General features: G+C 49.0%; 1 protein-coding gene across 1 annotated transcript; it reads left to right on the top strand.

The window, feature by feature from the left end:
- The first annotated feature begins 11,350 nt into the window (after positions 1–11,350).
- On the top strand, positions 11,351–13,647 carry LOC132509970 (metallothionein-4). The gene is made up of 3 exons (XM_060131602.1): positions 11,351–11,487; positions 12,797–12,862; positions 13,390–13,647. Exons 1-3 carry the CDS (start codon positions 11,457–11,459, stop codon positions 13,479–13,481), a joined length of 189 nt encoding a protein of 62 aa, XP_059987585.1. The 5' UTR covers positions 11,351–11,456; the 3' UTR covers positions 13,482–13,647.
- The last annotated feature ends 1,837 nt before the right edge of the window (positions 13,648–15,484 follow it).

Below are 15,484 nucleotides of genomic sequence, written 5' to 3'. Positions count from 1 at the left end.
CTCAAGCCCATGTTGGGCAGGCCCATGTGTTCCCTTTTTCCAGAAGCTCTGGGATGGAAGGTGAGTGAAAGCACTTAGGGGCATTTGCATTCAAACCCGGGTACATTTGTCAGGCAAGTACAGAGGACTAAAGTGATCAAAGGGATGATGAGATGACAGAGCTTCAAAACGAGGCTTCTTCCAGATAGAGAAAAGGAGACTTAAATTAAATCTATAAAATCCCAACTGGATGCAGAGGGAGGGATGATGGACACCCAACCTCAACTGGTAGAAGAAGGAGAGGTTCCACCTTGAAGTTTAAAAGAGTTTAAGGCAAAGAAAAGCCACACACACACCCCAACCTATTTTTCTCAGAAGGACCTTATGATGTTTCCTACCCCAAGGCAGAGGTAGGATGGGCCAAGAATAAAAACAGGTTTAAGAAGGCTTCAAATTGCTTCAAATCTGTCAATAGGTGACAGATCTGAGGCTAGGTTGGAGGCCCTTTTACAACCGTGTGGTCAATGTTTGGCCCATGTTGAATGAATGGGATGGCATGAATGTCACAGCATCATTCCTCTCCTGCAAGTGCCCACTAGACCCTGATCAAAGCAAGAGTACTGGGCTAAAGGGATTCAAGTGATCGCATATTTGATGCTTCTGGTATCTCCAAGCTGTACCTGACTCATGTGGAAAAAGTTCATCTCCCAAGCTTGGGCGTCAGCCACTCCAAGAGAGAGAACCACAGGGAAAGCTTCAGGGAGAGGATTGTGATGATGAAGTAGGTTTGACATTTCGTGCTGGATTCACGGAGAGGGGTCTCTAAAAAGGACAAAGGGATGAAGTGTCAGGAACAGGAATCACCAGGATCTGGTCAATAATCTGCTCCTGAAGTCTCAAATCCCAAGAGGAAGAGCTCCTCATCCTGGGCCACCCCTCAGCTTCTCCTGGCCTCCTGCGGCAGCTCTCCCCTCTAAACCCCAGTAAAACCAGAAAGATGAGCCAGAGGACGAATGTGGGACTTGCAGGTGAAAGCTAGGGGCGCTGGAGAAGGCTGCTTTGAGAAGAGACAGCCAGTTTCCGCTCACCACAAAAAAGGACTTCACTGAAGACTAATGCTCCCCCCCAAAAGGGGATAGAACTTCTCCAAAGGTAATGAGCTCCCTGTCACTGGAGGAGTACAAGGGAGACCCCAGAGGCTATTTTCATGGCACTTGTAGATGGGATTCCAGCATCAAGTACTGACAAGGTTCTTTAACCGGTGGTCTTGGATGGCCTTCAGAGGGAGGGTATTCAGACGCCCTGACATTGTATGCAAATTTTTTTCTGGCTGAGCATCTTTTTTTTCCCTAGGGAAAGTGTTGATAACTTTCTTCACCTTCTCAAAAGTGTTTATGACTTAAAAAAATTTAAAAACACTAAGAACTGATGAGGTCACCATTTCCCAAACCTGGCTGCACACCAGAACATCTGAGGAGTTAAAAAAAAAAAATAGAGCCTCCCCAGATCCCACTCCAAGCCCACTGAATCAGAATCCCTAAATATTCGTTTCTTTAAAAAAGCTTTCTCCGGATAATTCTGATACCCTCCACCAGGGACTGGTCTGAAGTCTCTAGAAAATAGTAACCAAAAGTCTTAGTGAATTTTAAGGGATTCTGCACTCCTGAAGCTTTAGAATTCTGAGACAGAGGTCACAAAATAGGCCTATGGGCTGCTCTGGCTTATGGATGTATTTGTACACAAATGATGAGGAGAGTATTTTAAAACAATAAACAAACAACCTTGATTCCTGTTTAAAAATTGCAATATTTCACACATGTACACAAAATCCAGTTCTCCATTTCTCCTAAAAAATTAGAACAGATGGCAAAATTTGACCCTCATTCCCAAATCCCAATATTCAACTGGAGCTCAGACAATTAGCCACAGCCCCCAGAACTGTCTATTACTAGAATCAGTTGACTTTGCTCTCATGCATTAACTACCTAGCTCCCAAAGTCACTTCAGTTTGAGACCCCTATTTGAGGTTTCCCCAGAAAATCACCAGCTTGGGAGATCCTGCGGTGATTCCCCAATTGAGACAGGGGCCGTCTGCTCCTGGCTGAGCTGGGCTTGAGGGGCCTCAGGTCCACACTTTCCCCAGCCCCCTGCCTTCCACCCTGCTGACATCTAGGAGTTGTCCTGTCACTCCAGCGCTGGGGCCAAGGACTTCAAAGCCAAACAAGATGCAAGTTGAATTGGCACTAATCCTCTTCAGTCTTGACCTCTTTTCTTCTGCCAAGCAGAACCTTCCTGCCTCTGCTGGCTTCCTATTAAAATTAACAAGTGTTGCAGGCAGGCATCAAAGGCAGGGTTGTGCATTTAATATTCCAGGCAGGCCCAGGCTGTGATCCCAGCCCCTCCCCATCTTGCTCTCTTCCAACTGAACCGGGGAAAATGGTTCCGCTGGGAGTGCCAGAATCATCCTCGTCTGTTTGATATTTGCACCAAGGAAAATTCCAGGACCAGCAGAACATCTTCACAGCAACTTTCTTCAAGTTGCCCTGCAAAGACTGGCCAATTATTCTTAAGAGGCACCCTTAGAAAAGTGTGTTATTATCCCCATTGTATTAGCAGGGAAACTGAGACCAAACGGCTTGTCCAAGGCCATACAGAGAAAGAGGGAGACGGAATTAGAGCAGTGGCAGCGTAAGTCTATGTCCATCTAAGGCTCACTCAGACCCGCATCTGGCCCAGGAATTCAAGCACACCTAGGCGCTCCTGCCCAGCTGGGTTGTCACGGCCATGCCTCCCGGTTCTCACGCTGGGTTTCCCAGACCCAAACTTCACAAAGACAGCAGTAACCCCACAGGTGCTGAGGGGAGGTAACAAGCTCTGTCATCAACCCCTTACAGTGCAGGAAATGACTGCAGTGGATAACTATTCTCCTCTATACAGCCCTCAAACTGTTGTCTTTGTTTTTTCTCCCTAACATTAATTGGGGATGAGCCGATTATTTTCAGAGAACTATGTATTTATACTGGAGAAACCAACAAATTCAATAACTAGTGCACTATGGTTCTGAGTCGTTAGTGAAATCCCTGCCAGGTGTGTGGGGTGGGGCTCTGTGGGTTGAGCCTTGGTTTCTCTATCTAAGGGGCCTGTTCAAACAGAAGTCCCCAGACCCCAAGGATTTTGGGACTGGAGAAAACATTGATCTGGCGAGCCCAGAACACACTGCAGGGGCTGCAGGGCCTGGGCTGCTGAATTGGCTCCCACATCTTTGGAAGAAAAGCACAGCTAAAAGTGCCTGAGGACAATTAACAATTAGGGAAGTTTCTCCTAAATGTGGCTTTGATCCCAATGCTGTAGACATTTACAGACTGCTTTGGTGCTGGCTGAGGGGTTACTCCTTTAGAAATCTTAGAGACAGGCATCTTCTAAACAGCTGTCTCTTTACCTGCACCCGGAACAGACCACCAGCTCTGACACCTCGTCGCTGTTTCGGGGAAACTGTGGCCCAGGGCAGGGAAGTGAACTTGTGAGTGAGCAATCCCAGTGAGTGAGTTTACAGGACTCAGTTGCCCTGACTCCCGGGCTGGGCTTCTTGCCCCAGGAGAGAGAAAAGAAGAAACAAGAGAAAAAGTGAGATGTGCAAAGGTAAAGGGGGAATGAGAGAAAAGAAGGAGGAAAGAGGAGGAGAAAGAAGAAAGGCAAGCAGAAGAGGCAGAGGGAGAGATGGGCACAGAGGCAGCCGCATTTATTTCACCATCTGAGCACACACGTCTATGATGCTCACCGATGGTTTCTTCTCCGGTGTCTCAGCTCCCCAGTTACACAATCCTTCTTTGTACCCTTGGGTAAGGCAGGTGGCACCGTGTGAGGCCCTTGCCGGTTGCTTAACCCAAGCAGGTGGTTCTGCGAATGGCCTCACTCCACAGTCACCTAAGAGGTTTCGAAGGCCCTGGGAAGTTTCCTTCCTCAATTCATCACATGGCCCAGATGACTCGCACTGTGGATGGACTGGTGGCCGGGACACTTCCCCTCTGGGGCCTCAGGCTCCCAATCTGTAAATGGGGTTGGCATTGAGACAAGGTCTGCACCACATTATTGCCCTTACAGCTCTGGCACTCTAGAATCATGTGAATTCCAGGAATTCTTCTGTTTCCCTCCTTCTTTTTCAAGAATTCTCCAGAAACATTACAGAGCAAATCCAGAACGCCTTGCTAGGAATCAATTTCAACCTGAAGGAAGGGTTTCTAAACAAAGGGGATAAAGTACAGAAGCCTGAAATGAGCGTTGCCGACTGGGCCCCAGTGGGCTTGCGGAGGACTTAAGGCTGAAGATGCAGCCCCCTCTACTCTCACCTCCTGCCCCCCGACACCTTGAGTGGTTTTCCTGGGTTTACACCGGATGTTCATCTTTATCAACCAAGGTCACTTTGAGCCTCCAACAGGGGAATTATTAAAAACCAGCAATGTGGGAAGACAGAGACTTGCCACATGTCTGAGAAAATAATATACAGACTGACGCCAAAGTGGGACTGCTTAGCGCTACGTCCTACTGAACGATGGAGGAATCCAGCATTTTAGGAAGAAGAGCGGACCACGCAGAGAAGACGTGAGGGACCAAAAGTCTTATGATAGTAGCTCAACCTTGGTAGTAATTAGGGAAATGCAAATCAACAGCCAAGGACATGCCGCTTCACATCTGTCACACCGGCAAAAATGAAGGCTGGCGGTACCAAGTATTAACAAGGCCATGGAGAACTGGGCACTTGAGTACATTGGTCATGGGAGTGTAAACCCCTGTGGTGAGCAATTTGGAAAGATCTAGTAAAGCAGAACAAGCATGTCCCCTTCAATCCAGCAAGTCTACTCCTAGGTATACCCCCTACAGAAGCCCTGGCACATGCCACACACAGAAACACTATATGTGGATATTCACGGCAGCAGTGCTTATAACAATGAAAAAGTGGAAAGAAACACCTACATGCCCATCCACTGGATAAACTGCAAAGTAGTCACAATAATATAAAGCAGTTAAAATCATAAAACGCTGAGCCAAAAAAGCAAAAAAAAAAAAAAAACATTGTAAGAGGCTACAAAGAGAATGATGCCATTTTATAAACGGTTTATAAACCTGTAAAACAAGGGTGTGTAATTTTTATAGATACATATGTAATAAAACTAGAAGAACATGCATGGGCATGATAAACACTTCATGAAATTGGTTCCCGGATTTGGTGATGGAGTAAGAATGGGGTTTGGAAAGCTAACACGGAGGGTTTCCACTCTGATTATTTTGTTCCTTTAACGATTGAAATAAACAGGACAATGTTAATATCTGATAACACTGGAAGGTTCTGTATTTAATTTTCTATTCTTATCTGTTTTTGAAATCATCCTGAGTTTAAAAAATAATTTTAAAAAGAGAAAACACCACTATGGAGAACAATATGGAGGTTCCTTAAAAACTAAAAATAGAACTACCGTATGATCCAGCAATCCCACTCCTGGGCATATACCCAGAGAAAACCATAATTCAAAAAGATAGGGCTTCCCTAGTGGTGCAGTGGTTAAGAGTCCGCCTGCCGATGCAGGGTAGACGGGTTCGTGCCCCGGTCCGGGAAGATCCCACATGCCATGGAGCGGCTGGGCCCATGAGCCATGGCCACTGAGCCTGTGCGCCCGGAGCCTGTGCTCCGCAACGGGAGAGGCCACAACAGTGAGAGGCCCGCGTACCGCAAAAAAAAAAAAAAAAAAAAAAAAAAAGATATATGCACCCCTATGTTCATTGCAGCACTATTTACAATAGCCAACACATGGAAGCAACCTAAATGTCCATCAGCAGACAAATAAAGAAGATGAAGTATACATATATAATGGAATATTACTCAGTCATAAAAAAGAAATAATGCCATTTGCAGCTACATGGATGGGCCTAGAGATTATCATACTAAGTGAAGTAAGTCAGATAGAGAAAAACAAATATCATACGATATGACATATGCAGAATCTTTAAAAATTGTTGATACTAATGAACTTATTTACAAAACAGAAACAGACTCACAGACTTCAAAAACAAACTTATGCTTACCAAAGGGGAAACATTGGTGGGGAGGGATAAATTAGGAGTTTGGGATTAACATATACATACTACTATTTATAAAATAGATAATCAATAAGGACCTACTGTATAGCAAAGGGAACTCTACTCAATATTCTGTAATAACCTATATGGGAAAAGAATCTGAAAAAGAATGGATATATATATATAACTGAATCACTTTGCTGTACACCTGCAACTAACACACATTGTAAATCAACTATAATATAAAATTTTTTAATGTTATTTAGATTCACATGTAATAGGTTTATTATTGTTATTTTAAAGAATTAATAAATAAATGTATTGAGAAAAAAAAAAAAAGAAAGCACACTGGGCCTGAGTTCCAGTTGGGATTCCAGGGGCAGATCTGGAAGTTCCCACTGTTCCCCTGGGCAAGGCCCCTAACCTGGAAGGCATGGCTTGTGTTCAGTGGTTTTCCAACTGGTCCTAGCAGCAGCAAACCATGCTCCCCCCAGCCCCCAGATAAAATCATTATAAGAGGCATTGAGGGGGTGGGTTTCATAAGACAAAACAGATTTTAGAAAGAGGAGCTGCCCTATTTAAATAGGGGGAGGGGAGAGGGATGGGACCTAGCATCCCATCCACAGAAGCCCCTGCAACACACCTCTGTGAAGCCCTGGGGCTCTGAGCCTGCACAGTGCAAAAACCTCGAGTCCAGCCCCAATATTCCATGAGGAACCCAGAGGTTACCTAGACGGGGAGAAATGAAGGGCTGAGACTAGGGTGAGGCAAGGGAGGCACCTCGGGGCCAACGTTTAGGGAGATACTCACTCTCAGGGCCGTTCAAAGGCCGCCCTGCATTTGTGTGTCCTCACAGAAACCCTGCTTGCTTTCTCCTTTCTGATAGCTATGGACATGCTCACCACCCCTCCTGGAAAGCACGCTTGTGAGAACCAGGCCCTGTGTCTGGCTCTCTTACTCCATCCAGAGGGCTAACCCAAAGCCAGGCACACAGTAGGCCCCAAATATGTTTGCTGAGTAATTGATTAAGGAGGGGAGGGAGGGAGGGATGGAGGGAGGAAGGAAAGAAGAAAGGGGGAGGGGGAAGGGAGGAAAGGAGGAAGGGAAGGAGAAAGGAAGGAGAGAATGAAATAAGGAAGGACCCGAGCCTCCTGCCCCCTCTCCAAAGCCACACCACGCAGCTTGTAGGATCTTAGCTCCCCAACCCGGGATCGAACCCCGGGCCCTCCGCAGCAAAAGCGCAGAGTCCTAACCACTGGCCCACCAGGGTATTCCCCAGCAGCATTTTTTTTTTTTCTTTTTTTGCGGTACGCGGACCTCTCACTGTTGTGGCCCCTCCCGTTGCGGAGCACAGGCTCCGGACGGGCAGGCCCAGCCGCTCCGCGGCATGTGGGATCCTCCCGGACCAGGGCACGAACCCACGTCCCCTGCATCGGCAGGGGGACTCTCAACCGCTGCGCCACCAAGGAAGCCCAAAGCAGCATTTTTATAATAAAGAAAATGCGGTATAAAGGGCCCAGGGAAAGGGCAGATGCAAGAAAGCCAGTTAGGAAATGAGTCCTGCATCTTCACGGGAGGTGACGGTGGCTCGAACTAGGTGACAGAGATGGAGGCAGACAAGACGTTGGTGTGCTTGGAGGCGATGCCCGGAGCAGAAGCTCATCTGGGGAGTCTGAGATGCTGTCTGACGTCTACGCGGAGATGTTGAGTAGCAGTCAGAACCATGAGCCTGGAGTTCAAAAGAGAGGCCCAGGTTGGGGGTGTAAATGGGGAGCCTCCAGCACATAGGTGGTATTTAAAGCCATGATCCTGATAATTTTTTATGTCTTATAGATAAAAGAGCTGAAGCAAACATGACCAAGTTGACATCTGTTAATTCCAGGTGGTAGATAACGTGGTGTTTGTAATACTGTTCTTTGTACTTTTTAGTATGTTTGAACTTTTGTAATAAAATTAATGAATAAACAGTAGAGAAAGCCACAAGGTTCCAAATGGCTGAACAGTCCTGCCTTAGAACTCAAGAGTGGGTGCGGGCAGTGAGTCAAGGAGCCGGGTTCAAATCGCCCCACCACGAACCTAAGCTGGGTGACCAGGGCTTAACCCTGTCTCTCTGGGCCTCTGTGTCCCCATTTGGACAAGAAGTTGGCCCATGACTTCTCAGGGTTCTTCCAGCACTGACCATCTTGATTCAAGCTGGTGTCCTCTGGGGCCCCGACCTGCTTTGATTTTGTCCACCCATATCTTATGCCTAGTCCTACAGAGGAAGCCCAAAATACCCTGTAAGTGGGTCTTGTAGGTGGAAGGTCAACTCTGACTCCAAACAGATGCAAATTGCAGCAAGGGACGTCAGAAAGGAAGGGCAGTGCTCCATGGTCCCCAGGCCCTGGGACCCGAAAGCAACTAGGCTGAGCTTAAAAGCTGGGAACCCAGAGACTAAAACTCTTGACAATATTTACTGCTGATGAACGCTTCCCACTCAGAACCCTGGGACCAGTTGTAGAATAGTCTGTGAGCCTGAAACATACAAATGGGTGAGTGGCTGAACGAATCTGTCAGCTGTATTAAGCACAGATAATAATAACATTAAGAGCGAAATAATAATATTTATGTGTCAGATTCTGAACTAAGTGCTGAATATGCATTCTCTCATTTAACCCTCACCATGACAGTGCCATGGGGTTATCATTTCATGAGCCACACTTTGCAGATGAGGAAACTGGGGCTCAGAAGGGTTAAGCAACTTGCCCCCAATCAGGCAGCAGAACCGGGATCAGGACCCAGGCAGCGTGATTCCAGATCTCCAGCTCTAGACTGCTCTTGGTGAGCGACAAGATCCTCTAAATCTCTTCAGCAAGAGCTGGAGAAGACAGCCTACATGGAACCCTATTGAGTCATTTATTCATCGTCAGCTCATCAATATTTATTGAGCACCCACTGTGTGGCAGCACTCAGTGTGCCTGGCCACACGGCTGCTGAGATGAAGAAGCACAGCCTCTGTTTGTGAGAAGCCTGTGGTGTAGAGAGAGGCCAACTTATAAACCAGCGTTATAAAAACCAATGGCTCCAGGCTGCTCCTGGGGAGACACCTATGTCCAGAGGGGCCCTGTATGGGAAAGAGTGGTGGCCCAAGCGCAAAACGTGGACCAGGGTGTGGAGTGACAGCACCTTTCTCTGCCGTCATCGTGGCTGAACCTCCATTCCCAGGCCACGAGTCCCAGAACTTCTGGCAGAAACTGCTGGACGTGGGAACGGCGGGTGTCCAGCTTTGACCTTTGTGGGAGGGGGAGCAGATGACAACGCAGTCATTTAGGTTAAGAGGTGGAGCGTTAGCTGCTCCTCTGGAACAGCCATTTCATTGTTCTGAGAAAAACCACCTGACTTTTCGTATGGAGAGGCCGTAAGTGGAGAAGGAGATATTTAGGGCTCAGTGGCTCAGAGGAGCTACAACTGCTGTGTGGCCACAGAAAAGCTGCTCAAGCAGGACTGCTGCTTTGCGGAGGAGCTCTTACCTCAGAGCCCCTGGGGAGAGGGGGAGGAGGCCCAGCAACGGGATTTCAGAGATCCACAAATCGCCTGAACTTGCGGCAGGAAAACGTCATGTATTTGTGCATTTTTTTTCCTAGGTAGAGCTTTCATCAGATTTTCAACTGGACAGCCCGGGGGCAGTCAACATGGACTCTACCACCTGATGCTACACAGGGTTGTTTCAATCCACACAGCCCAGAAACGGAAAAAGCTTGGGGATTGGATTTTGATACTATCATTCAGTTGAGGCCTTAAGCAACACTGCAGTGTCAGCCATCCAAGGAAGAAGCAACTTCTGGCTCAGAGAGTGAGCAGGGAGGAGAGACGGCTTAGATAAGGGGAAAGGGAAATCCTTTCCTTTCTCTGGGCTCACTTAGTTGGGCCAGACCTTCCAAGGCATTCATATCTGCTACAGGGCACACTCAAGAGTGGAGGGCAAGGGGGAAGAAGCTGGACCTTCCAAGAGATGGGCTGGGACTGGGCTGTAAATGCAAGCGTGGGAAGGCAGATCCAGCCTTTGGGCTTTGAGAACAGCCCTGCCAGGTCATGGGTTTCCTGGGCTGAGATATCCTCCAGCCCTTCTGTACCATTAGCTGTTTTATGGTTTTTTGGGGTTTTTTAATAAATTTGTTTAATTTATTTATTTTTGGCTGCGTTGAGTCTTTGTTGCTGCATGCGGGCTTTCTCTAGTTGTGGCGAGCAGGGGCTACTCTTTGTTGTGGTGCGCGGGCTTTTCTTGTTGGGGAGCACGGGCCCTAGACGCAAGGGCTTCAGTAGTTGTGGCATGAGGGCTCAGTAGTTGTGGCGCACAGGCTCTAGAGTGCAGGCTCAGTAGTTGTGGCGCACGAGCTTCATTGCTCTGCGGCACGTGGGATCTTCCCGGACCAGGGCTTGAAACCGTGTCCCCTGCATCGGCAGGCGGACTCTCAACCACTGCGCCACCAGGAAAGCCCCCCGGCTAAAATATTTTAAAGTTATAAATCAGATAAACAAATAAAATACTCTCTACCCTCCTACCTTAACATTGCAACCTAGAATGCAGAGGTGCCTGGCGATCTGCCCCATGGCCCCAACCCCCAATCTGCGGCCCCCCTCCCTTCTCTCCCCACCCCAGCTCCTTCCTTCACACACCCCTGTGGGCACCAGCCCACACATCCAAACTCTGTCTGTACCCCCAGCAAACAGCCACCCGCGGCCACCTCTCAGGCCTAGAGAGACGCACACTGGCTGCACACCTGTCCTTGGGAGCCTGGGGAAGAGGACTGAGCAAATCCTTAGAAGCAAGCAGGCTTGGGAAGACAGAAGATTCCAGCACCCAGGGTGCTCCACATGTGGTCTAGAAAGAGAGGTTACAGGCTCTGAGTGGGCACCTGCCCCTGACTTTTGGGGGCCTTCTAAAGCCAGGGTACAGAATAGGGGCCCCCGCCTGCACATGGTAAAGGGCTTTCATAGTCAACCAGGGGAGACAGATGAGACCCCGGGCCAGGACAGTAGCAGCCCCTGTGAAGGAAGGAACAGAAATGGCAGATAACAGTATGTGTAGGAGTTGGGGGGGACACAGGTAGCTCCCAATCTGCACGATGTGACTGCAATTTGAGCCTAAGCCTGGCTCCCTGACACCTCAGCGGGTGGCAGGTACAGCCACCTGCACCCTTTGTGAAAAGCCACCTAAATAACTGCACTGCTTGTCCTCTCCTCTGCCCTCCTCTGCCGACACCCAGCCCATGGCTGGGCTGTGTGCACAGCGTCTAGCCCCAGGGAGAGGCGAGGTGAGCCCAGGTCTACACCCACACAGCCATAAAAAGGAGCCTCTGGTGACGGCTCACTCAGCCTCACTTCACCAGCTGTGACAGTACCGCAGCCTCTCAGACAACTGGACCATGGACCCTGGGAAATGCACCTGCATGTCTGGTGAGTAAGGATGCCCACCCTGGGATGCTGTGACCTCTCGCCAGCTTCCCACAGGGAGCCTGCAGGACTGTGATTAATGCTTCTCTTCTTCCAATTAGAAGCACCAATGGGGTTTGTGTCAGACTGGCCACCTCTGCGGCGGCTCCCGCTCTCTGTTGGATACCAGCTTGATTTGCTAGAATTAATAACCTGGCTTAGGAATGACTGTGGTGGGACCTAGCGGCAAGCCTCTGGGAGCAGCCACCAGGGCGGGGGAAGAGCTCTGGCCCAGACCAACCTGCTTCTGGTCCATCGCTCCCATCCACTCCTGACACTTATTATTTCCAAGCCTGTTTCTTCATCTGAAAAATAGGGTTACTTATCCCCAGCTGCCCACCTCCTAGGGTTGCCGTGAAAGGGTTAAAATCATAAAGCATTTGCAGATGTCAGGGGAGTTATTAGAAGCATATGTGGACCTCCAGGTCTGAAACTGCTTAATTCCATGGAAGCATGTTGGCCAGGAGAAGTGAGTCAGGGTTCAGAGCCATCTTGGTTTTTATGACCTTTGGAAACGGCATCAAGAAGTCTCACAAGCCTCCCTGGTTCCTAACAGGACATGTCTGTCCCCAAAATTTGCCGAAAAGACAGAAGCTTCCAGCATCTTGAAACTCAAAACAAGAAGCGGGTGATTTTCTTTTTTTAAATATAGATGGTTTTATGATATGGAAACAAGTGGTAGCTGTGACTCTCACTTTGGGCTTGTTTATATCCTTTGCCCTTCCTCCTACACATTCAGGATCTCCATGTTGCCTGATACCTTAAAGTTTTCGACAGTCCCCAGGGGACCTTGGGCTTGGCCTAACTTAGTGGTTCTCAAACCTGATTGTACATCAGAATCATCTGGGTTGCTTTTTTTTTTTTCTATTTTTTGGCCACACTGAGCAGCACATAGGATCTTAGTTCCTTGACCAGGGATCCAATCCATGCCCCCTGAAGTGGAAGCGAGAAGTCTTAACCACTGGACCACCAGGGAAGTCCCTGGGTTGCTTTTTAAAGAATACTGATTCCCTTTCTCCACCCAGACCTATGAATTATAATATCTCAAAGGCTGGCCCTAGGAATCTGCATTTTAATAAGTACCCCAGGGATTCTGATGTAGTCCCCCCCAGTTTCTGTCCATGGACTGTGACTGGGAACCAGCATCTTCAACCTCCTGTCCATCCACTGACCAAGGGCAGCCCAGACCCCCGGCCGCCTAGATGGCCTGTGGCGCGCCTGTGTGCCCGCTCCACCTCGATGCTCATGCTTGTGGCTCTGTCCTTTCTCCTAGGAGGAACCTGCAGCTGCGGAGACAACTGCAAATGCAAAACCTGCAGCTGTAAAACATGTCAAAAAAGTGAGTCTGGTGACCGGGGCCATGCACTGCTGGCGGGGAGCTGGGAGTCCGTTTCTGTCATCCTCAACCCTCCAGCCACGGTGGGATTGAGGGGGTCCTGGATGCCTTTACCCATTTGGGAGGGATCTGAAATGAAAGCTGAGTCCCGCAGGCTGCAGCTGACCTGGGGGTAAGGGCATCCTCAGTGTTTCAGGGGTTTGGATAAGAAGAGGGCCGAGGGGAGGTTCCAGCCTGCCCAGTAGTGAAGGGAATGGCCTGGCGTCATGAGCCCTTGGCTCTGCCACTGTCCAACGGCGGTGGGCCAACCCCTTCCCCTCCCTGGCCTCTGATGGACTCTGGGTGACCCCTGAGGTCCCTTCCAGCTCTAACATCCCACCACTTCCTGTCCCAGGGTTTTTGCTCATGTGGTTCGGAACCTGTGTGTAGCATGCTCTTGTTTTTCTACTTCCTTCTAAGTGGTGAAGGGGGAAGTGGTCAGATAAGAGTGTTGACTCAAAGCTGATCTGTCCATCTCCTGCCCCTTCCAGGCTGCTGTCCCTGCTGCCCCCCGGGCTGCGCCAAGTGTGCCAAGGGCTGCGTCTGCAAAGGGGCCTCGGACAAGTGCAGCTGCTGCCACTGAAATGCATCCATCGTGCTGGGGACAAGGCCTGGGAAGCATCTGTACAGTGCATTAGTCGAGGAGTTGGAATGACTGTACAATAGGTTGTGCTTTTTATATATTTGTCCAGGTCAGGTGGTGGTGACATTCATATAAAGTGCTTGGAGCAATAAAGTTTTCACTCGTGGTTGTCTGGTGGCTCAGAGCAATGTTTTACCCTAGCCCAGCGGGACCAAGAAGGGCTGGTCCCATGAAGATACAGGAGGCGCCAGCCTGTACCCATTCTGCAGATGGCTGCTAACCCCGAGGTCCTACCGCTCTGCCTGAGGGTTTTCTCGTGCAGCACGAGCTTGCTTGACGCATGCACAGGGCAGGCCGCCCCTGGGAACAGCCCTTAACAGATGACAAACAGGAGTTAGTGAATTCATAACATCAGCGTCTTTACCCTTACAATGGGACAAATCTGAGTCATGTTCTACACCGTCCTCCAGAAGTCCTCAGCAGCAATGAACTCCGATAGCCCACAGACGTAAACATACTCCGTATTGGCTTCCTTCCTTCTCTGCTTCACTTCTCCATCCTCTTTCCAGGGCTTCCTGGGATCCCCACGCAAAGAAACTACTTGTACAGGGTCCGCTTTCGGGGTAACCTAATCTTTTTGTTTTTTAAGTAAGGTTTTATTTATTTTTAATTTATTTTTTGGCTGCATTGTGTCTTCATTGCTGCGCACGGGCTTTCTCTAGTTGCAGCGAGCGGGGGCTACTCTTCGTTGCGGTGCACAGCCTTCTCGTTGCGGTGGCTTCTCAGCATGGGCTCTAGGCACATGGGCTTCAGTCTACACGGCAGGCTCAGTAGTTGTGGCGCACGGGCTTAGTTGCTCTGCGGCACGTGGGATCTTCCCAGACCAGGGCTTGAACCTGTGTCCCCTGAATTGGCTGGGAGATTCTTTTATTTATTTATTTATTTATTTATTTTTGGCTGTGTTGGGTCTTCGTTGCTGCGTGCGGGCTTTCTCAAGTTGAGGCGAGCGGGGACTACTCTTCATTGTGGTGCGCGGGCTTCTCACTGCGGTAGCTTCTCTTGTTGCGGAGCACAGGCTCTAGGCGCGTGGGCTTCAGTAGTTTTGGCACACGGGCTCAGTAGTTGTGGCTCGTGGGTTCTACAGTGCAGGCTCAGTAGTTGTGGTGCACAGGCTTAGTTGCTCCTCAGCATGTGGGATCTTCCCGGACCAGGGCGCGAACCCGTGTCCCCTGCGTTGGCAGGCTGATTCTTAAGTTAAGCACTGCGCCACCAGGGAAGCCCCCCCCCCAAAAAAACAAACCTATTTTTAAATAGGTCTCCATACACAATATACAAAACAAAAAAGATACAAAGAGAGTAAGACTCCTTCCTACATTTGCGTCCCAGTCCCCCCGCCTCCCCAAGTCAACTGTCACCACTTACTGGTGTGCCCTCCCAGGGATATTCTCTGGCTGCACAAGCGCCGATGATACACAGCATCTGTCCCACCCCGAAACACACACTATTTACCTTGAAAACTTGGCGAGTGTTTTCTCTCATACAGTAAACTCTCTGCCAGGTCCTTTTTTCCATTTAAGAGAAAAGAATAGGTAGACGGAAAAAATTAAGAGCTTAAACAACCAAAAAATAAGGGGACAAAAGAAAAAATAGATGAAACAAAAGGGTTAAAGAAAATATGGGAGACAAAGAGAAAACTCCACACACAACTCTGCCATGGTGGCGCTGCCCAAGGCAGCTGAGGCTGTGACTACATCTTTTGGTCTTTTTCCGACCCGCCAAGCCTAGCACTGTGCCTGGGACCCCTCAGAGCAGGGGTCATAAACACCCCTAAAAATTCACTGACAGCTATAAACCTTCCTCTCCCTAAAAATACCCGTATGAACAACCCCAGTCAATCTTACATATGATCTTAGGGAATTCACAGGCTGTCCCAAAGCCATCTCCGGAACCCCCAGAAGACCCTGATTAAGAACCTAAGGTCCATGTGATCTGTTACTTAAAAG

The sequence above is a fragment of the Lagenorhynchus albirostris genome, chromosome 19, assembly GCF_949774975.1.
Source record: "Lagenorhynchus albirostris chromosome 19, mLagAlb1.1, whole genome shotgun sequence".
Classification (NCBI taxonomy): Eukaryota; Metazoa; Chordata; class Mammalia; order Artiodactyla; family Delphinidae; genus Lagenorhynchus; species Lagenorhynchus albirostris.
Note: the sequence above shows the minus strand (reverse complement) of the source record. Positions and strands in the feature narration are given on the sequence as shown.

Excerpts from the sequence above, each read along its gene's own strand:
- LOC132509970 (XM_060131602.1), top strand. The coding sequence starts at position 11,457 with ATGGACCCTGGGAAATGCACCTGCATGTCTG. Across the intron at positions 11,488-12,796 it reads GAAATGCACCTGCATGTCTG|GAGGAACCTGCAGCTGCGGA; the intron begins GTGAGTAAGGAT and ends CCTTTCTCCTAG. Across the intron at positions 12,863-13,389 it reads CTGTAAAACATGTCAAAAAA|GCTGCTGTCCCTGCTGCCCC; the intron begins GTGAGTCTGGTG and ends TGCCCCTTCCAG.